Source organism: Mustela lutreola, chromosome 3, assembly GCF_030435805.1.
Source record: "Mustela lutreola isolate mMusLut2 chromosome 3, mMusLut2.pri, whole genome shotgun sequence".
NCBI classification, from domain to species: domain Eukaryota; kingdom Metazoa; phylum Chordata; class Mammalia; order Carnivora; family Mustelidae; genus Mustela; species Mustela lutreola.
In genome coordinates this window covers 37,572,607-37,600,099 of record NC_081292.1, presented here as the reverse complement: position 1 = coordinate 37,600,099, position 27,493 = coordinate 37,572,607, and the positions used below count along the sequence as shown (strand labels likewise).

At 34.1% G+C, this 27,493-nt stretch overlaps 1 protein-coding gene across 7 annotated transcripts in view; it reads left to right on the top strand.

The window, feature by feature from the left end:
• Positions 1–27,493, top strand: part of VPS13B (vacuolar protein sorting 13 homolog B) — a 792,142-nt gene that overhangs the window by 395,573 nt on the left and 369,076 nt on the right. For all 7 annotated transcript variants that reach the window (XM_059165934.1, XM_059165936.1, XM_059165932.1 and 4 more), the window contains 2 exons: positions 5,696–5,916; positions 17,667–17,870. In XM_059165934.1, the coding sequence (XP_059021917.1) occupies positions 5,696–5,916; positions 17,667–17,870 (425 nt within the window). The remainder of the gene's footprint in view (positions 1–5,695; positions 5,917–17,666; positions 17,871–27,493) is intronic.

The following is a 27,493-nucleotide window of genomic DNA, read 5'->3' as shown; positions in this document are numbered from 1 at the left end:
GTAAATGATCTGTACATCTTCCATCACCCACTGGTTATGTACTCTTAGCTTCATCCATGACAACCTCAACACCAGGTCATCTTTGAACCAGCCCTCTGCTCTTCTACAAATACCAGGTTTTCATGCTTCCCAGGGCTCCAGTCTTCATACATAAATAATTCTTGATGTCCCCTTGTGGGTTCCTGGGTTAAAATGCCCACTGTCTATTGCTTTTCTCTCCAAAAGTTACTCACTGTTTTACCTCTTTTTAAAAAAAAATTTATTTATTTTCAGTGTAACAGAATTCATTGTTTATGTACCACACCCAGTGCTCCATGCAATACGTGCCCTCCACAAAACCCACCACCTGGCTCCCCCAACCTCCCACCCCTGCCCCTTCAAAACCCTCAGATTGTTTTTCAGAGTCCATAGTCTCTCGTGGTTTATCTCCCCTTCCAATTTCCCTCAACTCCCTTCTCCATCTCTCCTTGTCCTCCATGTTATTTGTTATGCTCCACAAATAAGTGAAACCATATGATAATTGACTCTCTCTGCTTGATTTATTTCACTCAGCATAATCTCTTCCAGTCCCCTCCATGTTGCTACAAAAGTTGGGTATTCATCCTTTCTGATGGAGGCATAATACTCCATAGTGTATATGGACCACATCTTCCTTATCCATTCATCCGTTGAAGGGCATCTTGGTTCTTTCCACAGTTTGGTGACCGTGGCCATTGTTGCTATAAACATTGGGGTACAGATGGCCCTTCTTTTCACTACATCTGTATCTTTGTGGTAAATACCCAGTAGTACAATTGCAGGGTCATACAGAACTCTATTTTTATTTTTTTTTTAAAGATTTTATTTATTTATTTGACAGAGATCACAAGCAGGCAGAGGGGCAGGCAGAGAGAGAGGAGGAAGCAGGCTCCCTGCCGAGCAGAGAGCCCGATGCTGGGCTCGATCCCAGGATCCTGAGATCATGACCTGAGCCAAAGGCAGCGGTTTAACCCACTGAGCCACCAGGCGCCCCTCTATTTTTAATTTCTTAAGGAATATCCACACTGTTTTCCAACGTGGCTGCATCAACTTGCATTCCCACCAACAGTGTAAGAGGGTTCCCCTTTCTCCACATCCTCTCCAACACACGTTGTTTCCTGTCTTGTTAATTTTGGCCATTCTAACTGGTGTAAGGTGCTATCTCAGTGAGGTTTTAATTTGAACCTCCCTGATGGCTAGTGATGATGAACATTTTTCCATGTGTCTGATAGCCATTTATATGTCTTCATTGGAGAAGTGTCTGTTCGTGTGTTCTGCCCATTTTTTGACATGATTATCTGTTTTGTGTGTGTTGAGTTTCAGAAGTTCTTTATAGATCCTGGATATCAACCTTTTGTGTGTACTGTCATTTGCAAGTATCTTCTCCCATTCTGTGGGTTGCCTCTTTGTTTTGCTGACTGTTTCCTTTGCTGTGCAGAAGCTTTTGATCTTGATGAAGTCCCAAAAGTTCACTTTCACTTTTGTTTCCTTTGCCTTTGGAGGCATATCTTGAAAGAAGTTGCTGTGGCTTATATCGAAGAGGTTACTGCCTATATTCTTCTCTAAGATTCTGATGGATTCCTGTCTCATGTTGAGGTCTTTTATCCATTTTGAGTTTATCTTTGTGTAAGGTGTAAGAGAATGGTCGAGTTTCATTCTTCTACATATAGCTGTCCAATTTTCCCAGCACCATTTATTGAAGAGACTGTCTTTTTTCCTATTTTTATTTTTAGGTCTTTAATCTATTTTGAATTTATTTTTTGTGTTTGGTATTAGAAAATAATCCTTCAGGGGCACCTGGGTGGCTCGGTGGGTTAAGCCTCTGCCTTCGGCTCAGGTTATGATCTCAGGGTCCTGGGATGGAGCCCCACATCGGGCTCTCTGCTGAGCCCGCTTCCCCTCTCTCTACCTGCCTCTCTGCCTACTGGTAATCCCTTTTTCTCTGTGTTAAATAAATAAATAAATAAATCTTTTTAAAGAAAAAGAAAAAAAGTAATCCTTCATTCTTTTGCTTGTAGCTGTCCAGTTTTCCCAGTACCATATATTGAAAATACTGTCTTTTCCTCATTGTATAGTCTTGCCTCCTTTATCATAGATTAGTTGACCATATAAGTATGTTTATTCCTGGGCTGTATATTTGGTTCCATTAATCTTTGTGAATATTTCTGTGTGAGTACATACTGTTTTGATAACTACAGCTTTATCGCGTATCTTGAAATCTGGTATTGTGAATCCTGCAACTTTGTTCTTCTTTCTCAGGATTGTTTTGGTTTTGGGGGGGTTTCTGTAATCTGTACAAATATTGTTATTCTTTGCTCTAGTTATGTGAAAAATGTTCTTGGTATTTTGATAGGAATTGTATTGAATCTGTAGATTGCTTCAGGTAATATGGACATTTTAACAATATTAATTCTTCCAATCTTTGAGCATAAACTATCTTTCTCTGTGTTTGTGTCGTCTTAAATGTCTTTCATCAGTGTTTTACAGTTTTCAGAATACAGATCTTGCACCTCCATGGTTGTTTACTCATAGGTATTTTATTCTCCTTGGTGCAGTTTGAGTGTGTGTGTATAATACATATATAATTTTCTTTGTTATCTAAACCAGTTTTTTATCTTCTGCTTCTAGTATCATGCAAAATCAGTAACATATTACAATGTAAGGAAATCCACTGTGTGTACTTTTTTAACGCTTTTCTCGTAATAAGTGAATGTTATCTAATAAACTCTAGTGCTCTCTTCCTCATTTTTGACACATAACACAGTCTTACTGAGTTTTCTTTATGTATTTATTTTTCCCCAAAGCCTGGTCCTATTCATGCTCTTTCAAATTATTTAATCTAAATTAAAACAGTGTTGTGTTTGTCATTTTCATGATAATTATCTTATTGGTATCTTTTTCTCTGTCAGTAATACAGTTTTCACAAATTCACACAGAAATGGAATTATAAGTTTTGTTTTTCATTTTTCTTAGTTCTTTAGATCCTTTGAAAATATCTGAATTCTGCCAGCAATAATTTATCTAAAATAAAACATGTTACTGCATTAGAACTTTACAATTAAATTTTAAAATACTGGTCTTGAAAGTCTTAGAATAGTTCATGGTTCTGGCCTGCCATGTATCATATGAACATGAATGTGCCAGGTGAACATATTTTAGGGAGTCCCTAGAACATTATGTTCCCAGTTTTATAAATAGGTAAGGTGTTTTTATTTTGTTTGCACCTGTATTCAAGAGGAATACTTGTGCAGCTAATGATTTGCTGTGTTTTGATAATTTTTTTCCCAATGATTAATTGTGGGAGTTATTGTCATTACATGTTAAGATCCCAACTTGTAGGCGGAGTTTGCTTTTTAAAAGACAACCTGCAGGGGGCCTGGGTGGCTTAGTTGGTTAAGAGTCTGTCTTTGGCTCAGGTCATGATCCCAGGGGTCCTGGGAACAAGTCCTGCATTGGACTCCCTGCTGGGAGCCTGCTTCTCTCTTTTCCACTCTTCCTGCTTGTGTTTCCTCTCTCACTGTATCTCTCTCTTTCAAATATATAGGTAAAATTTTAAAAAAAAAAGAAAGACAATCTGCAGACTAAATAAATGGGCATAAAGTACTGCTTTAAAAGTTCTGTTTAAGACTTAGAATATGATAAAACAAATTTCAATTTATTGGTCTCATTCCAAAAGAGAAGCAGAGATACATCTGCCATAGTACTAAGGTTGTTTGAGATTTTATTTTTAATTTGACAAATTTAAATTCAGTGCTCTTCATCCAACATATCCACCATTTAGCCTTTCTTGGATAACATAAAATTTGAAAAACTATATATAGCTCACTACCAGTTTTAAAATATCTAACCTGAAATCATTCCAGAATATTTTAAGACAAATTTGGCAAAGAGTTTATTTTGTAAAATAGCATGGAACTTTGTGTAGGTTTTAAAATAATTTTAGAATTAGTTACAGATAATTTAAAGTTTGTCATTCTTTCTTGGGGGCAAATATTTTAAATCTTAAGACAGGCAGAGTACCACAGTGCTGACCACATACTATTATGCAGTTTTCATTGTTTCCAGTCAAGTTATTGTGCCCTACTATGTAGCTAGATTTATTCTAGTATCCAGGTCTCAATTTCAAGGATTCCAATTTTAATCTTATGAACTATATTTGGTCAGGACATTTTGAGTATTCAAACTTAAAAGAACCTATCCTGTAGTATCTACTCAATATCACCATTCATAGTTCAAATGGTTACTTATATTCCATGTATATGTGTGTATATGTATAAATATATAGTCTGATCCAGTTTGTAATTCACTTGGTATTTTTACTGTCACTGGAAGATAATCTGAATGTAAAATTACAGTATGATCCTGCTTCTGCATGGGCATATCCAGCAAAATGCAGGAAAAAAAAAAAAAAAGACATGAAGGAAATATTAGTTGCATTAATAGTTGTTATTGGGAGTGGCAAGGTTTTGACTAGTTTTGATATTTCTTCTTTATATATTTTCTAATTTATCTTTTGCGATGTATCAGTACCTCTCATTTTGGCAAGTTTTGATTTTTCTTCTTAGATATAAATATTTTCTGCTTAGGAAAATATTTTTAGGACTGGTTTTGATTTTTCTTTACATATTGTCTAACTTATATACAGTGAGGTATTCTTCTCTATTTAGAAAAAATGTATTTTCAATTTGCTTAAAAATAATTTAGCTCTCATAACAATGTCTATAATGTTATACTTACAAGTGCTAGTAGAATTGCAAAGTCAAAACTGTAAATCATAGAAACCTATTTTTCATTAGTTGGCATCTCAAGAGTAAATGTTAATAAATACTCCAATACTCAGTATACTTGAAAAAATCATTTCACAAAGTACTTTATAACCACATTAAAATGGTTTTATCTCGTAATTTTTGTTCATGAATTAATCTCTGATACATAAATAAAAGAAAAAAGTATAAAAAAAGAAAGGAATTTTACTTTTACTCCTGATATTTATGAGTGCTTATTTTTCATCAAGTATATTTTATTTTAAAATAACATATTATACCTAACAATCACCAGCAGAAAATAACAAAATGCATCTTGGGTCTTACCCCCAGAGATTCTGCTTAAGAAGGTCTGAATTAGAAACCAAGAATCTATGGTTTATATGTGCACCCACATGATTTTGGTGCAGATGATCCAACAGATGATAATAGATTATTCTTTTCCTCTCTTATTCCTCTGCTAGATCTATGGTCTCCAAGGTATAATGACTACATCCCCAGCAATTGTACAGTACATCCCACTAGGATGAAGGAAAACGAAGTTAGAATTTCTATTTATATCTCCATCTCATTTCCATAAGTTCTATTTCTATATGTTTCATAATGTATAAAATTACTGATATATACAGTATATTATACTGATACAATACAGTATAATACTGTATTATTTCTGTATGTTTTATGATGTATATAATTCTTGATATGTAGTATAATTAATACAAATATAAACATTTTTCAAAATTACTTTTAAACAGCATATTAATTGTTGAGCACATTGGTCTCTGGTATTGTCGCTTTTTTGATGCTGTATTAAATGTTTTATATTTCAAAATTAGATGATAGACCCCTTATTATCAAGTGACAACTGTATTTTTATATGTGTGCTTATCTGCCCCGTTTGTCCTTGTTACCAGGTAATGCTTTTCCTTGGACTATCAGCTTGCATCATTTCAGCATGTATACCCTTTTTGGTAAACAAGTGACACTTTGCCTAGTGGAACCAATGGGTTGTACCTCTACTCTAGCTGTTACATCTCAGAAACTACTCGCTACAGGACCTGATACAAGGCATTCATTTGTCGTCTGTCTCCATGTTGAGCTAGAGTCACTTCAGATAAAATGCTCGAACCCTCAGGTTAGTATAGTTGATTCATGAAAGGAAATTTAAAATAATGTGATTTAAGGACAATTGTTGTGAACTTTATAAAGGTTTCTCTTCTGTTTAGTGACCTAAATGATTTTTCACAGAGCCATCAAGATCAGAATGGTTAGATTAAGAATTGCTTCTTAATCTCACAAAACAAACTGAGGGTTGCCGAGGGGAGGGGGTTTGGGAGAAGGGGTTGGGATTATGGACATTGGGGAGGGCATGTGATTTGGTGAGTGCTGTGAAGTGTGTAAACCTGGTGATTCACAGACCTGTACCCCTGGGGATAAAAATATATGTTTATAAAAAATAAAAAAAGTATATAAAAAAAAAAACTTTAAAAAATTAAATAAAATGAAAAAAAAAAAAGAATTGCTTTGAAGCTTTCTCAAGTTTTGTAACTTAAACTCTTCTGAAAATGTAATGGTGGCAGCATAAATGAATCTTTTGGCTGAAAGAATGAAATCAGTTGCAGGTATAAAGTGTTTAAACACTGAAGGACTGCTTTATTATCAACCTGGAAGAGTCTTTTAACATGATCAAATACAATTTCAACAAGATTCTTACTCAGAACTTCTTTTGCTCTATACATAATATTTTTAAAAAGCACTGTTAACTACTTAAGAAATATATTTTACTAATCTCATAACATTTCAGTTGGTATGGGCCAAGGGTGTTGAATTCTGTAGTGTTACAATGTAATGTGAATTCCACTCTCCCAGATTTATACAAATTATTGTGTATAGTTAACTTGTTTCTTTAACCTTAAGCAGACTGTGTTATACTTTCTACATAGATTGTCAGTGTTGAATACCACTGAAATTATATTTAAAAAAATTATTTTTAGATAGGTATTCGATCTGACAGGTCAATATTGATAAATCTGTGTTTATCTCAGCATTAGTGGTTATAAGCCATTAACTAAGCTCATTTTTAGACTGCATTTTTTTAAAGTGGGTTCAAATATTATTTCATATTTTATACAGCCTCCTTACTGATATCATCCTCCTTTCTCCTCTTCTTCCTGCCTGGTTAATGGAGGATTAAAGGGACCTAATGGCTGCCAGATTTCTAAATATCATGTGAACTGGTACAGTGTAAACTCTAATTAGACTATGAAAATTTTCAACATATAATCTTCTAAAATAACTACTAAAAATAAAATGTAAAAATACAAAGAGATATGGCTAAGAGATATATTAAAATGGAATACCAAAAGTATTCAAATGATCTTAAAAAAAGTCAAGAAATGGTAACAGAGTTTAAAAACTGGATAGAAACAGAAATGAAATTTTATCATTTGCAACGATGTAAATAGCTATAGTCTATTATGCTAAGTGAAATAAGTAAGTCAGAGAAAGATAAATACCATATGATTTTACTTATATGTGGAATTTAAGGAACAAAGCAGGTGAACATAGGGGAAGGGGGGGAAAAAAGAGGGAGGCAAACCATAAAAGACTCTTAACTATAGAGAACAAACTGAGGATTAATGGAGTATAGACAGGCAGGGCATGGACTAAATGGGTGATGGGTTTTAAGGAGGGTACTTGTTTTGAGGAGCCCTAAGTGTTATATGTAAGTGATGAATCACTAAATTCTGCTGAAACCAGTATTACCCTGTATGTAAAAAAATTAGTATTTAAATAAAAACTTGTAACATAAATAAATAAATAAATAAAATGATAGAGCTGAGCTATTCTCACCAACAGTGTTAAATGTTAATGATGTTAACTAGGAGTGTTTAGATCATTAGTTAGCAAACAATAGCCTGCAGGCCAAAAACCCAGTTTTTATATTTTGTCTGAGGTTGCAGTTATGCAGAATTAAGTAGCAGCCCAAGAAAACAGTTTGGCTCACAAAGCCTAGAATATTTACTATCTGACCCTTTAGCAGAAAGTTTGCTGACCTCTGGTCCAGCTATTCCTATTAAAAGGCAGAGATTTATAGAGTAAGACTCCACTGTATATTGCTTCAAAGAGAAGCACTTGAAACATAAAGAAACAGATATAAATAAATGCATAGGAACAGTATACCATACAGACAGTGTAAGATGGCTGGACTTGCTTATTTTAATATCAAATAAACTAAAGAAAAAGGGTATTTTTTTTTTTAAAGATTGTATTTATTTGACAGAGAGACCAAAATAGGCAGAGAGGCAGGTGGCGAGGGGGGTGGAGTTGAGGGGTGGTTGGGTGGAGGTGTACAAAATTTCAGCTCCCTGCTGAGCAGAGAGCCTGACGCTGGGCTTGATCCCAGGACCCTGAGATCCTGAACCTGAGCTGCAGGCAGAGGCTTAACCTACTGAGCCACCCAGGTGCCCCAAGAAAAAGGGTATTACCAGAGATAAATAATGACATGAAACAAAAATGGGTGGAATTAAAGAAAAAACAGATGATTCTATTCAGTACTGCATAGTAGGAACTTTTTTTCACAATCTCAACAGTTTTAAAGCAACTAGAAGAAAAATAAATACCACACACAGTAGGGGAGTTTATAACACCTTTCTCAGCAATTGATAAAGCAACCAGATAAAAGTAAATAATTGGAGATATAGAAGAATGAATGAAAAATACTACACACCCATCTTGATCTAATTGACATTTATGGAACACTGTATCTAACAAATGTGGACTACATGTTTTTTTCAGATGTACATTGTCTCATTTTGTTTACAAGATCAAAATAAAGTATATTATCTAATCATAATCAAAATGTATTAAAAATCAGTAATAAACTGTAGAAAAACTGTATATATCTAGAAAATAAAGATGCTTCTAAATAATCTATGAACCAAAGACAAAATCACTTGGACTTAAGAAAATATTTTGGTTGAATGACCAAAAAAAGTGGACATAGTAAAGTAATCTTCAGAGGAAAAACATAATTTTCAATATTTACATTAGAAAGGAAAAAAGATCTTAAGTCATTCACTTAAGGGTCCTCTCTAGAAAGCTAAAAAAAGAACAAGATAAACCCGAAAGAAGTAAAAGGCCAAAAATAATAAAGATAAGAGCAGAGAACATTAGTACAATAAAAAAAGAGAGAAAGATAAAATGCAAATTACCCACTTGGGAATGAAGGAGGTTTATCACACAGATCCTATAGACTTTTAAAAAAATAATAGAATATGAACAAGTTTATGCCAGCAAGTGTAATAATTTAGATGAAATAGAAATTTTTACTGTAAAATTACTGTACAGAAAAATATAAAAAATAGAAAATCTGAATATCCTTTTAATTCTATAAAAGAAATTAAATGTGATATCAAAATAAGTTTTAAAGAAAAGTTCAGGCCCCAGTGGGTGAATTTTACCAAATATTCAAGGGGAAAAAAATAGGAAATTTTTACAAATTTTTTTTCAGAGATATAGAATGAAAGATTCCTTCCCAAATTGTTTTATTTATTTTTTTTTAAAGATTTTATTTATTTATTTGACAGAGAGAGATCACAAGTAGGCAGAGAGGCAGGCAGAAGGTGGGGGGGTAAGCAGGCCCCTTGCTGAGCAGAGAGCCAGATGCGGGGCTCTATCCCAGGACCCTGAGATCATTACCTGAGCCAAAGGCGAGGCTTTAACCCACTTTAACCCCATTAATAAATGGTGATAAAGTAGGATTCATCTTAGAAATTCAAATTTGGTATAATATTAAAAAATCATTTAGTAGAATTCACCATATCAATAGAAGAGCTGAGAAAAATCCTATGAAAATTTCCATAGATGCAAGCAAAACATTTGACAAAATTTAACCACCCATTCATGATAAAAACTCTAAGCAAATTACAAATATTAGAGAACTTTTCAAAGCTGGTAAAGGATATATGTAGGAAATCAAATATCATATTGAATTATTTTCCACTAAAATACAAAAAAAGCCCACAATGCCTGATTTTATTACTTAATCTGTATCATACTAGATGTCCTAGCCATTCCAATAAACCAAAGGAAATTAAAAGGCATAAAGATAAGGAAAAAGTAAAGATCTTTCTATTTGTTTATAATAAAATGTTTTATAAAAAATCCTAGAGGAATTAACAGCCTATTAATAAAATTATCAAGGTTGTAGGAGACAAGAGTAATGAATAAAAATCAGTTGTATTTTTGCATAGTAGCAGCAAACAACTAGAAACTGGAATGAATCCATTCTACTTACATTGATGCCCAATAACATGAATAAATGAATCTAACTAAAGATGTCCAAGTTTTACTGTGAAAACCAGAAAGCATTGCTGGGAGAATTTAAAGAACCTAACTGGAGAGATATACCTATTCATAGATTGGATCAGTCAATATTGTTCAAAGGTCAGCTCTTCCCAAATTGATTTTGATATTGGGCATAATCAAGTTTAAAAACATTTTCTCTTTTAAAGACACAATAAGATAGCAGAAAGTCATATACTAGGAGAAAGTGTTTAGTTTGTTTTATAAAGTTTTAAGGAGTGCCTGGGTGGCTTAGTTATTAAGCGTCTGCCTTCAGCTCAGGTCATGATCCCAGAGTCCTGGAATTGAGCCCCACATTGGGCTTTCTGCTCAGCGGGAAGCCTGCTTCCACCTCCCCCCCCCGCCCCTGCTCATGTTCCCTCTCTCACTGTGTCTTTCTCTGTCAAATAAGTAAAATCATTTTTAAAAATTAAAAAAAAAATAAAGTTTTAATGTATTAGACTATGCGTGGCTTGGGGGGCTGTGGAGGCAGGAGAAGCAGAGGGAGAGGGAAGGAGAGAATCTCAAGTACTACAAGTCCAATACTATAGACCTCATCCAGAAGTGAGGAGAACAAAGATGAATAAGATAAACACATTGTTGGGGAGCAAGACTATTCTGTCCCTTCAAGGTCCTTCTAGATGGACTAAGAATCAAGTTGACATCAGAGAGATTAACAGAAGAAAATCAAATTTAATATTTGGGTTGAAAGACTTAAATGTGAGAAAGGAAACCATCAAACTCTTAGGGGAGAACACAGTCGTACATACTTATATACATATGATGGAATATTACTCAGCCATCAAGGAGAATGAAGTATTGCCATTTGCAAGGGCATCTATGGAGCTAGAGTCTATTATGTAAAGTGAAATAAGTCAGTCAGAGAAAGACAAAACCATATGATTTCACCCACATGTAGAATTAAAGAAACAAAACAGATGAGTATAAGGGTGGGGAGGGAGAAAGACGGAAGCAAACCATAATAGACTTTTTTTTTATATGATTTTTTATTTTTTATAAACATATATTTTTATCCCCAGGGGTACAGGTCTGTGAATCACCAGATTTACACACTTCACAGCACTCACCAAAGCACATAGCCTCCCCAATGTCCGTAATCCCACCCCTAACTGTAAAGAACAGAGGGTTGATGGAGGGAGGAGGTGAGGGGTAGGCCAAATGGGTAATGGGCACTTATAATGAGTACTGGGTGTCATATGTAAGTGATGAATGACTAAAATCTATCCCTGAAACCAGTATTACTTTATATGTTAACTTAGTAAAATTTAAATAAAAACCTGAAACAACAATAAAAAATAGCATATGTGTGGAGAATTCACAAGAAATAGAAATTCCAAAGATAGGCAAAATGAGGTATATATGTCATCTTGGACTAAGGTGAAGGAACAGGGGTTTGGACTTCAGAGGAAAGGAATGCAATTTATAGGAAGATGAAAAAGAGCAAATGTTTAGTAAATGAATATTTGCTGGGCCACTCAGAAACAATGGGACATAGAGGAATTTGATCAAGCAGGCCTTGCTCTATGTTCCTCCCAGTCTACCAAACCTCGTTCATAACATACTATAGTTCTTAGTCTCATAGTTCTCTTCCTGGAGCAGGTCCTCTGCCTAAATGCTTTGAGGCAGTTGTGGGGGAGGTAAAGAGCTTTACCTGAATTTACCGGGTTTTGATTGCTTTTTAATTCAATATAATCTTCATGTCAGAGTGGGCCATCATGGGGCGGCCTGTCCTTGGCCTATGCAACATGAAGAAGGCCATGCCTGCACACATCTTAATATAGCTGTTAAAAGCCACAGATAAAGAGCAAATCTTGAAAGTACCATGAGAAAAATAATGCATTACTACAAGAGAACCAAGATTTGATTGATTACTTCTCCTGAGTATAAAGATCTAAAGAGCAGCATCTTTAATTTTTTTTTAAGATTTTATTTATTTATTTGACAGACAGATAGCATAAATAGGCAGAGTGGTAGACAGAGGGAGAGAGAGAAGCAGGCTCTCCGCTGAGAGCCCAGTGCGGGTCTTGATCCCAGGACCCTGGGATCATGACCTGAGCCGAAGGCAGCTGCTTAACTGACTGAGCCACCCAGGTGCCCCTAGAGCAACATCTTTAAATTGTGAAAATAAAAAAATAAAAACAGCCTATCAACCCAAAATTCTAAATTAAAAAATAATGTTTATGAATAAAGACTAAATAAAGACATTTTCACATAAAGGAATCTATCACCAGTAGAACTGCACTGTGAGAAATCTTAAAGGAAGGGCACCTGGGTGGCTCAGTTGGTTAAGTGGCTGCCTTCTGTTCAGGTCATGATCCCAGGGTCCTGGGATGGAGCCCCTGTTCAGTGGGGAGCCCGCTCCTCCCTCTCCCTCCCTCTTCCTGTTCCTCCCTCTCCCTCCCTCTTCCTGCTCCCCCCTGCTCTCTCTATGTCAAATAAATAAAAAATCTTAAAAAAAGAAAATAAAGAAATCTTAAAGGATGTCTCTCAGGCTGAGGGGAAATGAAACCAGATGTTCAAGCATCTTTTTAAATGTTCATTGGCCATTGTGTTTGTGAATTGACAGTTCATATTATTTACATTAATTTGTATTTTCCTGTTTATGAATAAGGTTGAACAGTTTTTGAATGTTTATTGGCCAATGAACTTGTTTTATGAATTGATCATTTATATAATTTACCTACATTTTCTATTAAATTTCTTAGCAATTTGAAGAACTTCCCTTAGGCTCTATAAATACAAACCCTGTATTTGTAATGCAGTTATTTGCCTTCATGGCCTCTTTTACCAAAAATGTTTAATCTTTCTTACTGAAATATATCTATAGGTCTGTTTTTATTTTCTGGATATCCTACCTTACAAAGAATACCATGGGCCCCTAAAATGCATCCACATGCATCCTAAAATTTATCATTTATTTTTAAGATTAATGACTCAAAATAACCTTTTTTTTTTTTTTTTGAGTGGTTTCTCACTAATCCATTTGTTTTGGTTTTGTTTTCGTGAATGCCAGTACTTTTTGTTCTTTTTGTGCCATGGACTTCTTTGAGAATCTGATAAAAGCTATGAGGCTATTTCCTAAAGTAATGTATATACCCACCAAATTTTGCATATGTTCTCAGAAGCTTTATGGAGTATTGATTTATAGCCAGTACATAAGATTCTTGATTCCGTTTTAAGAAAATATTTCCTTCATAAATACCAATTTTTGGTTTACCCATTAGAATGATACCAGAAGTTTTGATACTGGAATATTAATTAATTTGATTCATTATTGCTTAGATACAAAACCTTCAAGTAGTTTATATATTTTAAAATAAAGGGCAAGCTCTGTATGTAGGGCATGCCCAGAACAAATTCTTTATCCTGTTAGATGTTACTGTAGGTCTGTATATCAACAATGGTGAACTGAACTACTGTGTCAGTTCTTAGAACTCATTGCTGTTCAAGGGCCTTAGACAGTATAAATATTTAACCCAGTTGAATATTCAGAGTTTTTTTTTCTAAGGGTGATTTTCATTAACCCGTCCCTTTAACTTAACTGTTCAACAGTTACCAAAGTTACACAATTCTCTTTAATGTCTTTAGAAACTAGTTTCTTTGATCTTAAAAATTATATTTACTCTAAAATTAAAAGACCCTGTAGAATCCTGTTTTTAATATAAAATTTCCCTTTAATATAATAAAAATTTCCATTAGCCAATAAATTGGTATATTTTATTTTCTTATAAGGCATTTCTAGGAACCTAAAGCCATCTTTACATTTTTGGGTTGTGAGTATGTAGAACTAGAGAAAGAATGGGTTTATGCTTTTTATCCTGTTTATTCATAGTTTTTATTGCTGTAAGTTATGTTCAGTTTTAAGAAGGGCTCTGAAATTTGACATTAGTGTCTAGGAAAACAGCACTGAATTTAAACAAAACTGGGTTTGTATCCTAGTACCACTCACTCATTCTTAATTTTTCTGAGCCCCTGATTTTCATTTTTATCTTTAAGCAAAATTAGACTGGGTAAGGGTTATGCTTTATATGAAGAGTCTTTTTAAAAATATTTTTGGAGGCAAGAACTTTTTTTTTTTGAAACTGAGCTCCAATAATTAGTGACAACCTACTTGCCAAATGAGCTAGACTTTTTAAGTTTGTATTCACTTAGAGCTCTGGTGTTCACTGTGGATTAGTGATCCTTTGTTAAAATTCCATTCCTGCTTGGTTTCCATTGAAATTGTGTATCCGTGGTTTTCTTCTATCTGTGGTTACTCTTTTATCTGAGTCTCTCTCCTAATACCCTGCAAAACAAGTTCTTCCTGCCTAACTGGATAGAACTTTTCTTTTCATGCCCCTATATCATTTCCTGCACTTGGCTGTTGCTCTTGCTAGTCTTGTGCCTGGAATGGCATTGCCTCCACTTAAATTGCATCTGCCCTTTAGGAATGTATCTCCTTGAGAATTATCTCAGCCTCTCCAGTCCAATTAACTCTCCTTTATGATTGGCTATACATTAAATGAAAAAGTAGGGCACCTGGGTGGCTCAGTGGGTTAAGCCGCTGCCTTCGGCTCAGGTCATGATCTCAGGGTCCTGGGATTGAGTTCCGTGTCAGGCTCTCTGCTCAGCAGGGAGCCTTCCCTCTCTCTCTCTGCCTGCCTCTCTGTCTACTTGTGATCCCTCTCTGTCAAATAAATAAATAAAATCTTTTTTAAAAAAATAGAAAAGTATATGTAAAGTTAATTTTTAAAAAGTAAAATATTACATTTTTTATATTCAGTAAGTTTTTTATATATAAGGTGTTAATATTTAGTCACTTTCAGAAATATACATAAAACCTCCTCATGGGGCACTCATTTTTAAGAAATTTTTAAAATTTTATTAGGATATTCTTAAATGCAATAAACTGCACGTTTAAATTATCTAATGCTATATAATTTGGCACATGAAACCATTCTCAGAATCAAGATAATGCATTCATCCATCCTCTTCAAAAGTTTCTTTCTGCTACTGTGTTATCCTCTGTTTCACTTCTTCTCCTGTTCCAGACAACCACTGATTCTGTCTCGGATTAATTGTCATTTGCTAAGATACTGTATAAATAGAGTCATACAGTTGTATTCTGTGTCTCTAACTCTCCCCCCGCCCTTATTTTTTTGCCTCACTTCTTTGATTCAGCATAATTATTTTGAGACTAAGCCTTGTTTTTCATGAATCCATATTGATTTCTTTTTACTCATAGATACCATTCTTTTGTATGGATATATTGCATTTTGTTTATCTACTTGTTGGTAAGCATTTGAGATTTTTTCCAGTTTTAGATTACTATAGAAAAATTGCTATGAACATTTGTGTTCAAGTTTTCGTGTGGACATAGACTTTCATTTTTCTAGAGTAAACACTAGAAACATTTCACTAGAGTGAAATGGCTGGATCATATGGTAGGTATATGTCTTTTTCAGAAGGCACCAAACTGTATTCTGAATTCTGCATTCCCATCAGCAGTAAATGAGAGTTTCAGTTGTTCTACCTCTTTGCCAATACTGGTATGGTTAGGCTTTTTATAGTTAGCCATTTTAAAGATTTTATTTTATTTATTTGACAGAGAGAAATCACAAGTAGATGGAGAGGTAGGCAGAGAGAGAGAGAGAGGGAAGCAGGCTCCCTGCCGAGCAGAGAGCCCGATGCGGGACTTGATCCCAGGACCCTGAGATCATGACCTGAGCCGAAGGCAGCAGCTTAACCCACTGAGCCACCCAGGCACCCAATATAGTTAGCCATTTTAATTGGTGGGTAGTGGTAGCTCATTGTGGCTTGAATTGGCATACTTTTCAGTACAGCTTGGAGGATAAGAATTGAACATTTATCTTTAAATTTTTTATGTTTTTAAAACCTTTGAATTTGGCAAGTCTGAGTTCTGTGATAGCAGCTCTCTCCTTTGAAAATAAAAATATGTTTAAAGTTTATGTCCATGATTGCTTGGTACATTAACTATACAAGTACTTAGTGACATTCATACAAATTATTTAAGGCTAATTGTTAAAAGAAATAAGAAATAGTGACAATAAAAACATCGGTTCTCTTAAATAAATAAACTGTATGCCCTTAGAAGTATTTAGAAATTGTTTTCTTTGGTTTATGCTTTCCTTATTTGTCAGTTTTTATTCTTTAAGAAAAAGTAAAATAATCTTTTTTCAAAATATTTAGCAACAAAATTTTTTCTTTTTAGTTGGAACTTAGTCTTGATTATGAAGGACAAAAGAATTTGAACTAAAATTTTTCTAAGAGGTTTTTTGTAAGATCTCTAGCCATTAGAATATCTTTTTAAGCAAAAAGAACTATAACCTGAGATTTGAGACTTCATCACACACAAAGCAAGAGAAAACTGTAACCCAAGTACTGTTTTATATCAAATAAGGGTTGACAACAGTGTTTTTATGCATCTGTTCTGCCCACATAAGAAGCCAGCTTTATCATCTGGATGTGTCCTGGGGCTGAAACTTCTTATAAATATGAGAATTTCACTTTTTTTTTTTTTTTTATGGCAAACGGAATATGGTATCCAGCTGTGGATTTGCTTATATATTTTGTTTGCATTTTTTTCCTTGGGCTTGTTTTATACAGTATATGGCAATATGTTGTCATACAAATTCCATGATTAATGCTTATTTATGAAATCTTATGTAAATATCTTAGAACTTAGTCAAACAATGTGCAAGTTAAACAGTTTTTTCTCTGAATATTGGAATGACAAATCCAAGGGGAATAGTAGGTTGGATAGTTTATGTTCTTTATCTATAGCAAAGTTTCATATGTAACATTTTCCTTTTACTATTCTATGTTATGTCATTCTTTTTCACTTTATTTTGCTGGGCAAGAAATTCCATTTCAGTTTTATCCCTCAGAAAAATAAGGAGTATTTGAATGTGGAAATCATTTAGAAATAAAAATGGTAATTAAGTAATCATATTTACTAGTATATATTTGATATGAAATTCTGATATTGACCTCTGCTTCAGAGGCATTTCTTTGTGTATGTTCTATTAGTCATATATTAAAAGCAATCCACTGCCCCATAATCAGCTGTTTTGTTAGCATTATTATCATATTAACATGATTTTCCCACAAAAATGCTAAGTTGCTCATAAAATATCACAGTATGAATATGTGGCAAACTTTATGGGTAAATTCATTTTATCTCCAAATTCAAATCATGATAAAATGCTTAAAGTTATAAACTTGTTACATGAATTTTCTCTGTATATCTCATCAGAATCATAGTATCATAAAATATTTATGATCATATGTATAATTATACTATATAATATAATATTTTATAGATCACAATATAATATGATTAGTGGTACATTAACAGATTTTTATTTCCATATATTTATTCCATTTATTTATTTTTATTTCCATATATTCTTGTTTCCTTAGACTTGTTTTAATTTTCTCACATGTGGTAATTTAGTTAATTGTCACTAGAAGTTGAAAGGCTTATTTTCCCTTTTTTTCTTTTTTCCTTCTGCTCAGGTGCAGCTCTTATATGAGCTAACTGAGATCATGAATAAGGTCTGGAATAAGATTCAGAGGAGAGGCAATCTCAGTCCTTCCTCAGCCTATCCGGAAACCATGGCAGGGCCGGCTCCTGGTTCTCCGGTGAGAAGCAGCGTAGGCACAATTCCTCCAGATACCAGCACATGCAGCCCATCTGCTGAGGTTGGAACTACTACTGAGGTAAGTGTTTCTGAAAAATTCTGTTGCCAGTGAAGGGTGATATATACCGCAGAGTTCTGTACCAGGATTGAGAATGAAGATGACCTCACTTCTGTGGAAGCTGGCAGGTTCTGAAGGCTCATGGAGAGCTGTGGTAGCAGTGGCTCTTTATTAATGTTCCTTTTAGGTCCCAGAATTCTAATTACTTTCAGTATGTAGTGGGGTAGTTCAGGACAGTGGGGGGTTCTCTGAAATGGAAAAAACTGAGACACGGTAAAGGTATGTTTCTTCAGATGTATGGAAACTTAGCAACTGAATGAAAATGAAGTTCATGCTCCTTTCCCCTGCCCCCTCTGTTCCTGCCCGTTTTGTAAACCACAGTGTTCTTACTATCTTTCCATTAGTGGTTTTTAATCCTGTCAGACCCAAAGTCTTCTCCTTCTCCCTTACAAATCATAGAAAACCTTCTTTTCATTTTTTTTTTTTTTTTTTTTAAAGATTTATTTATTTATTTGACAGAGAGAGATTACAGGCAGGCAGAGAGAGAGAGGAGGAAGCAGGCTCCCCGCTGAGCAGAGAGCCCGATATGGGGCTCGATCCCAGGACCCTGAGATCATGACCCGAGCCGAAGGCAGCGGCCCAACCCACTGAGCCACCCAGGCGCCCCCCTTCTTTTCATTTTTAGCACCCTAACTTCAGCCAACATGCCAGTGCCCTTTTAAAACAAATATTTTATAATGTCCCTTTACTATCCTGAAATGAAAATAAAAAATAATATAATCCACATATTTTCAATAATATCTAATATCTTAAAATATAAAAGATTAAAGAATATAATTCAAGGTATAATAACATGTATTTCAATATACATACAAATGTTCAGACAAAACTATGTTAGAAGAAGATCTGATGAAGTAGTTAGGTACATATAATTATTGTGAATGTGAGTGATACAGATAGACTTGTGAAGGTCTATATCCAGTATCACAAGTAGTACTGTTATGGCATCATTTATTGGTGGTGTCATTTTCTGAAATAGTGGCAACCCTGGTAAAGATTTGAACAAAACAATATTCTTTTCATTTCAGTAGTTATGTTTCTAGAACTGTTGGTATTTAAAAAAAATCGTGCAGAAAATGCCAAAAAAATAGTGTTTAGATCTAAAACTGAGGTCAATTTTATTTCCAAAGTTGATACACAAGATTTTCACTTGTATAAATTTTCATGAGCTAGGGAGCACCTGTGTCTCAGTCAGTTAAGCATCTGCTTTGGCTTATGTTCCCAGGGTCCTGGTATTGATCCCCATGTTGGGCTGCATGGTCGGTGGGAAATCTGCTGCTCCTTCTCCCTTTGTCCCCTCCCTGCCCTGCACATATTCTCTTTGTCTCTCTTGAATAAGTCAACAAAATCTTTTAAAAAAAAATTTTCTAAGATAATTTTTGTTTTTCAGGACAGTCTTATTCTCACAGAACCTCTTGATTCCCCTAGTCCAAACCTTTAAATGCCAGTAGTGACACCCAGTCATTGAGTCAAAGAACAACATCCTACTACATTTCCAAAACACATGCTAGGGGGCTGAAGTTGCGCCACTGAGAACTACTGGAAAAGACAGAAGTAGAAGTTATGTTTGTGCATAAAGATATCATTTCCTGTGGAAATAAAGAATTGGCAAAATACAGAATTGAAATAAGAAGCAAGTAAAGGAATTTTTTTTTTTTTTCAAACAAATCAGTAAAGGCAATCAAACTCACTTAAATGGGCTTGTTTTGAGGCTCTAGTATTAGAATAGATTTATTAGACAACAGCACAAGCAACTTCTCTGACCCTGCTCATTCAAAATTCTGAAAAACACAGTGACCTGTGTGATAGGTATTACTTTGTTCACCCCCCACCCACCCAAATGAGGCATAGGTCAAGAATCTAGAATTGTGCCATATGAAGTTAATGGGGCATATCATTTCTAGGGTAAAAGCAGTGAGTTCTTTCTTGGAGATTCCTAATGTTCTTAGAATACAAAAGCTCCTGCAGTTTAAAACAACAACAACAACACTATATTGAATGCAGTAGTGTCCAAACTTGCTTAACCAAAGACTTTTTTCTGCATATTAACATTGCACAGAATACACTTTGTGAATATTTTGGAAGAGTAATCAAAGCTTGGAGTGATAAATTGCTAGACAAAGGATAGTACAAGTGAAATTGATAAATGAAGTTAGATAATAGAGACATTTCCCTGGCAGAAAGGAAAGTGTTCCATTAAATGATTGTTTGCTAAGTACTTTATTTACAGGAATGTTCAAATGAATGTGACTACCTGTTTTGGGGAGTGGCTTTTTATTAGAAAGAAACATTTAAAAAACACTGAAAGACAAGTAAAGACAGCACTCTCATGGAATGGTCCCATCTAGGGACTGCCATTCACACAAAGTACAGTATAACCTACTCAAAAGAACATAATGGCCCTGTACAAGATGTAATGGAGATGAACATGGCCTGTAATTGTAGGAGTATGATTAACAGATTTATTCTATAGGATCTATGGGGATTTTACAGAGAAGGTGACATTTCAGATGGATCTTAAAAATGATACGACATTAGTAACAATTTTGCTTTAGTAAATGTATTACAATATGATAAGATAAAAGAACGATGTCTTCATTAGCCAAAATGGGGAAATTAACAAAGGGAAGGATTAAAAAGGGGAGATTTTTTTTCCAATCACATAAAAAGAAATTAATTCTGATTTTAAAAATAAATTCCATACATTACTGAAATTAATTTAAATTTAGAATGTTGAGAATTCTTTCTGATTGAGTTATAAACATTAACAATGAAAATGTTCTAGTGGATTTATTAGTTTTGTGTTAGCTATGGATTTTTTTTTTTATTAACATAAAATGTGTTATTTGTTTCAGAGGTCCAAGCTTGTGAATCATCATTCTTACACAATTCACAGCACTCACCATAGCACATACCCTCCCCAGTGTCCATCACCCAGCCACCCTATCCTTCCCCCGCTACCGCCAGCAACCTCAGTTTGTTTCCAGTTTCGTTTTTCTGCATGTGGCTATCCAATTTTCCCAACACCATTTGTTGAAGAGGCTGTCTTTTTTCCATTGGACATTCTTTCCTGCTTTGTTGAAAATTAGTTGACCATAGAGTTGAGGGTCCTTTTCCAAGCTCTCTATTCTGTTCCATTGATTTATGTGTCGGTTTTTGTGCCAATATCATACTGCCTTGATGATTACAGCTTTGTAATAGAGCTTTAAGTCGAGAATTGTGTTGCTGCCAACTTTGGTTTTCTTTTTCAACATTCCTCTGGCTATTTGGGGTCTTTTCTGGTTCCATATAAATTTTAGGATTATTTGTTCCAGTTCTTTGAAAAAAAAAATTGATGGTATTTTGATAGGGATTGCATTAAATGTGTAGATTGCTTTAGGTAGCATAGGCATTTTCACAATATTTGTTGTACTAATCCATGAGCATGGAACATTTTTCTACTTCTTTGTGTCTTCCTCAATTTCTTTCATGAGTACTTTATAGTTTTCTGAGTATAGATTCTTTGTCTCTTTGGTTAGGTTTATTCCTAGGTATCGTAGGGTTTGGGGGGCGATCGTAAATGGGATTACTCTTTAATTTCTCTTTCTTCTGTCTTGCTGTTGGTGTATAGAAATGCAACTGATTTCTGTACATTGATTTTATATGCTGACACCTTACTGAATTCCTGAATGAGTTCTAGCAGTATTGGACTAGAGTATTTTGGGTTTTCCCCATAAAGTACCATATCATCTACAAAGAGTGAGAGTTTGACTTCTTCTTTGCCAATTCAGATGCCTTTTATTTCTTTTTGTTGTCTGATTGCTGAGGCTAGGACTTTTAGTACTGTGTTGAATAGCAGTGGTGATAGTGGACTGCCCTGCTGTGTTCCTGACCTTAAGGGAAATGTTCTTAGTTTTTCCCCATTGAGAATGATATTCACTATGGGTTTTCATAAATGGCTTTTATGATATTGGGGTATGTACCCTCTATCTTTACACTGTGAAGAGTTTTGATCAAGAAAGGATTAGCTATGAATTTAATCTGACCTGTGTGAAGATGATGTGTAAATGAAAGAATCTTACTGCAGAAGATTTATTTATTGGAGGAAGACCATGTAAAGCAGCTTACAGATGGTAACACAGACTTATGGAAGAAAAAGTAGCAAATATTTTCAGAATGTACCATCTTCTCTTGTTTACATAGTGTGGTCAAGAAAAGAGGTGAGTAGTCTGATATGGTTTTGAAACATACAATTACTTGTGAAACTTGTTCTCTGAGAAATATCTTAAAATAATTTAGCTGCTTTATTTCCATACATGGCAGGAAGATATTTGTGAAGACTGTTATGATATGATAACCAGTATTAGGGCTGAATCTAACTTTACAAGTAAAAGGTGTCTGTGTATTAAATATTAAATATTTAACTTCCCTCCATGCTCTCAAGATAATAGTTGTTAGATGGAGATCAGGGTTAGCTATGTATCCTTTGAGTTTAAATTTCTCCTTAGAGTATTAGCCTATAAATGATGACATCTGAAAATACAATCCTTGTTTTCTCCTGTGTGTATGAATGCTACATCTATGACTCAGTCTGTGGTTTAATTTATCCAGAATTCAAAATTTGTGTCCAAGTTTTCATTTTCTGATTTTTCTTTGTTTATTATGCAGCTAGAATTGTGTGTAATGGTCTTTGTAATTTTCGTTACTTTACTTTTGAGTTCTAGTATGTTAGGTATGTTACCATGATCCCTTGAATTCCATTTTTTAAATTTTTTATAATTTTGATGAATGTGCCTGTATATTACTTACTAAATGAAATAAACTTTGTTCTCTCACTGGAGAAGCTACTTAATAAATGGGGTTAGGAAGGACAATGAGTAGAGTGTACACATATATTTTGTGTTAATCCATTTTAAAAACCTTTCTTCCTATTTGGACATGGCATTCCTGGAAAGCTCTTAGCATCCCTTTGCTCCTTTTGGTAGTTATCATCCTAATAATCTTTTGATTCTAAGAAGACATTTTATGAACAATACTGTCATGTAAGCAACAGAAGTCTCTTTATACAGATTTAAGTATAAATTGTGTGGTTAGTTAGAGCAGTGCTTCCCTACCTTTTTCATGCCATTGAATATATAGAAAATGATATTTGTGTATGAAGTTATCAGAAAAATTTCTAAGTCACTGGAAGTTCCATTTACCTCAGATCCTGTCTGATGATTCTGAAAGTCAAGGGATCTATGTCTCAGCATAGTTGTGACACATCCCATTGTGTTTCCACACAGTAATCAGGAAGCTCTGAGTTTACTTTTAATATTTTTGTTATTGTCCCATAACTAGTTGTTGTTAGATTTAAATAAAATTGTTACATTGAGATTGTTTTATAATTATTTTCTACCTTGCTCTCCCATTATTTCAAAATAGTAGTATTATAGAAGCATAGGACAATTGTGATATATGCTTTAATTATTGTGATACACTCTTCTTCATACAGTCAGGGCCAAGGAGAAAATTAAAAGTTAAATCATATGGTTTGTCTCACAGACCTGGGGATAAAAATATATGTATATAAAAAATATATGTTTATAAAAAATAAAAAATTTAAAAAAAAAAATAAAACTAATGAATAATGAGAAAAAAAAAAAAAGTTAAATCATAATGACATAGTTATTTAATCCAAAACAGGTTTTAGAAAATCTGTTGTCAAGTTTCATGGGTTATTTGACTGATTACTTGACTGCTTAGTTCTGAGTACGTCCCAGTATTGTCCTCATCTTTATAAGAGCTAGGCGCATAAAAGGCATACCCTTGATTAAACTGAAAATGTTGCCATTGCATAATTTATATATAGAAATATGGCTGACCTCAGGACCTAATGCAAAAATTTTATGGAGGAGATTTACACTAGCTTTATATTTTGGAGTACCCACTAAACTAAGTATTTTACTAGCAGTATTTCTTTTTTTTTTATTTAATTAATATATAATGTATTATTTGCTCCAGGAGCACATGTTTGTGAATCATCAGGCTAACACATTTTATAGTACTCACCAAAGCACATACCCTCCTCAATGTCCATCACGCAGCCACCCGATCCTTACCCCGCTTCCCCCAACAACCCTCAGTTTGTTTTGTGAGATTTAGAGTCTCTTATGGTTTGTGTCCCTCCCAATCCCATCTTGTTTCATTTTTTTCCCTCCTACCCCCCATGACTCTCCACCTTGCCTCTCAAATTCCTCCTGTCATAGAGATCATATGATAATTGTTTTTCTCTGATTGACTTTTTTCATTCAGCATGATACCCTCTGGTTCCATCCACATCATTGCAAATGGCAAGATTTTATTTCTTTTGATGGCTGCATAGTATTATATTGTATATATGTACCACATCTTCTTTATCTGTTCATCTGTTGATGGAAATCTAGGTTCTTTCCTAGCTTGGCTATTGTGCACATTGCAAGCAGTATTTCTTTTAATTCTCAAACCAATGTTATGAGGTGGGTAATATTATCATTTCCCTTTTAGACTAAAAAATCTGTGGCTACAGAGGTTAAGTAATTTGCTTGAGGTCAGAGAGAGAATAAGTAGCAAACCTGAAATGAAAATTTCTGCATTTCTACCCAAGTCTATAATGTATACTGTCATATGAATTATGGGACACAGTGCATTTGATAAATCTTTCTTTTTTTAGTAAATTGGCCACTAAGTATAGATGTATTATTTATCCCACTCAGCACTTGTGGTTTTGTGGTATATATTTTTTCAGTTCTGGAATGTTCTTGGACAATATCACTTGAGAAAATTCTTCTACATTATCTTTAGTCTCTCTTTCTAGAACTTTTTCTCTTTCCATGTCTTTGAACCACTTTTTGTTTTGTTTTGGTTTTTGGTCTTTCCCCTTTTTTCACATTCATAAGCCTCTATTTTCTTTCTAGGTTATTTCCTCAATTTCACTATTGTTATTGTCAACTATTGTTAAATATTGACATATTGTTAATTATGATTTTATGTCCCACTTAACTTTTCTATGTCAATTTTTTAGTGTAAATTACACCAATAAAATTACATTTTATTGTAAAATACACATAAAAATTACCATTTTAACAATTTTAAATGTACCATTCTGTGGCACTGTTGTGCAACCATCACCATCATCCATACATTTCATCAACTGAAATTGTATACCCATTAAATAATAACTCCCCATCTTAACCATTAAGCTTTCCAATCCATGAACATGGAACATCTTTCCATTTATGTGCATATTTTTTTCATTTCTTTCGCAATATTTTATAGTTTTCAGCATACAAGAGTTAAACCTCCTTGGTTAAGTTTATTCCTAAGTATTTTGTTCTATTTATTTATTTATTTAGAGAGGGAGAGAGAGATTCTTCAGCAGGCTCTATGCTTAGCATGGAGCTCAATGCAGGTCTTGATTTTACAACATTAAGATCATGACCTGAGTGGAAAGCAAGAGTCAGACTTTCACCTGACTGAGCTACCCAGGTGCCCCAGTATTTTATTCTTTTTGATTCAGTTTAAATGGGATTGTATTTTTAATTTCCTTTACTGATTGTTCACTGTTAGTATATAGAAACACATTTTGCTGAATTTATTAATTCTAAACTTTGTGTGTGCGTGTGTGTGTGTGTGTGTAATCTTCAGGGTTTTCTACATAGAAGCTCATGTTTTTTGTGAACAAAGATAATTTTATTTCTTCCTTTCCATTTTGGGTGCCCATTATTTCTTCATCTTCCCTAATTGCTCTGACTAGGACTTCCAGTAATATATTAAATAAATATTCCACTTAAAGTTTTAAATATTAGATAATATTTTCAAGATGGACATAATTTTCTCTTTTGCCAGTAATTTTGTGTGAAGGGAACTTTGTTTTAGATCTAATAAATTTTGTATAAATAGCAAAAGACATAGTGAAAAATTGATGCTTTTTTGCTTTTTCTGTTTCTATGTTATATGTGCTTTTTATGCTGTTTTTTATCTGAAATATGTGTTAAGTTTTTAATAAGGTAGAGTAAAATGATTTAGACTGAAAGGCTTCCATTGATTCAGAGGTAAAGATGTCAAATAATGATTATATTATTTCAGCACTATACTAGGTGTGAAATAAAAACTCTCTACTACCATCCATTCCCTGTTATCTTTCTATCAGAGGATAACCCTAAGTTAAGTGATCAGTACAGTGCTTGGCGCACAGCAGGTTTCAAACACATTGCTATTGAATATGTGGATGTTACATGAATTGGAAATGTCAACTCATTATGACTAAGTTAAATCTGATTTATTATAGTACAGGGCATGTATATAATTTACTAAGTCACTGTAAATATATTTTTATATAAATTCATAAAGCTATATAATGAGCTTTTTATTTTTTTTCCTATTGTTGTTTTAAACAGAAGTATTTTTTTAATCAGATCTGTTGTCTGAATATTTTGAGAGTCTAATCTTTTGTTTGTTGTCTTTTTAACTTTTATTCATAATAGATTGTTTCCTTATGTGTTATGTAACCTTGTATTGGGAGTGTTTCATTAGTGTAACTTTATCTATGAGACTTTTATATTATGGTTGAAGCCTTCTTCCCACAAAAGGATTTTGTGTGTTTGCATCCTTGAGGGAATCCAGGTTACTAGCCTGAAAACCCTTTACTGCTAATTTTGTAATGAGAAGTTTCTTTTAAACATTCTGGCAGTATAAAATCATTGAGCCCCATATTGGGCTCTCTGCTCAGCAGGGAGTCTGCTAGAGATTCTCTCACTCTTTCCCCCTCTTCCGTTGCTCCTCCACATACTCTCTCTTGAAATAGTAAATTTTTTAAAAAATGCATTTTTTCCTGTTTTATCCTGTAGGTTTTTTTTTCTTTTTTTTCCTTTTTCTAATTTAGAGAGAGATGGGGAAGGGCAGAGGGGGAGAGAGAATCTTAAGCAGGCTCCACACCCAGCACAGAGGCCAACGCGGGACTCCATCCCATAACCCTGAGATCATGACCTGAGCTGAAATTAAGAGTTAGACACTTAATCAACTGAGCCACCCAGGTGCTCCTGTTTTTTTCTAATCTCTTAAATTGGATACTTGGCCTAATGTATGTTCAGCCTTTTACAAAATTTTAAATATTTAAGATAACATTCTTTATCCTTAGAAGAATTTTAAAATATTTGAATTAGGGCATGGATATGTATACACGCATAATAGACAGGTGGACCAGGAAATTTAGTGCATAATGGATTCTGTTTCCTAGAGACAATTCTGAATTATACAGAAGGGGGACAAAAATTTTAGTATGCAGCAAAAAATATAAAATACTGAGTCCATGTTAGAATATTGATTTACAACTCAACCAAAAGTAAAAATTGACAGATTAACCTCTCATGTTGGAAGCTTTGGTTCATGGCAGAATTTGACTTCTATTCTTCATTGATTCAGGGATTAAAATAGCTTTATGCAGCCTAGCTTAAAGAAAATATGAGACACACACACACACACACACACACACAAGTATTACTCAGCCATGGAAAAGAATAAAATCTTGCCATTTGCAACAATATGGATAGAGCTGGAGAGTATTATGCTAAGTGAAATAAGTCAGT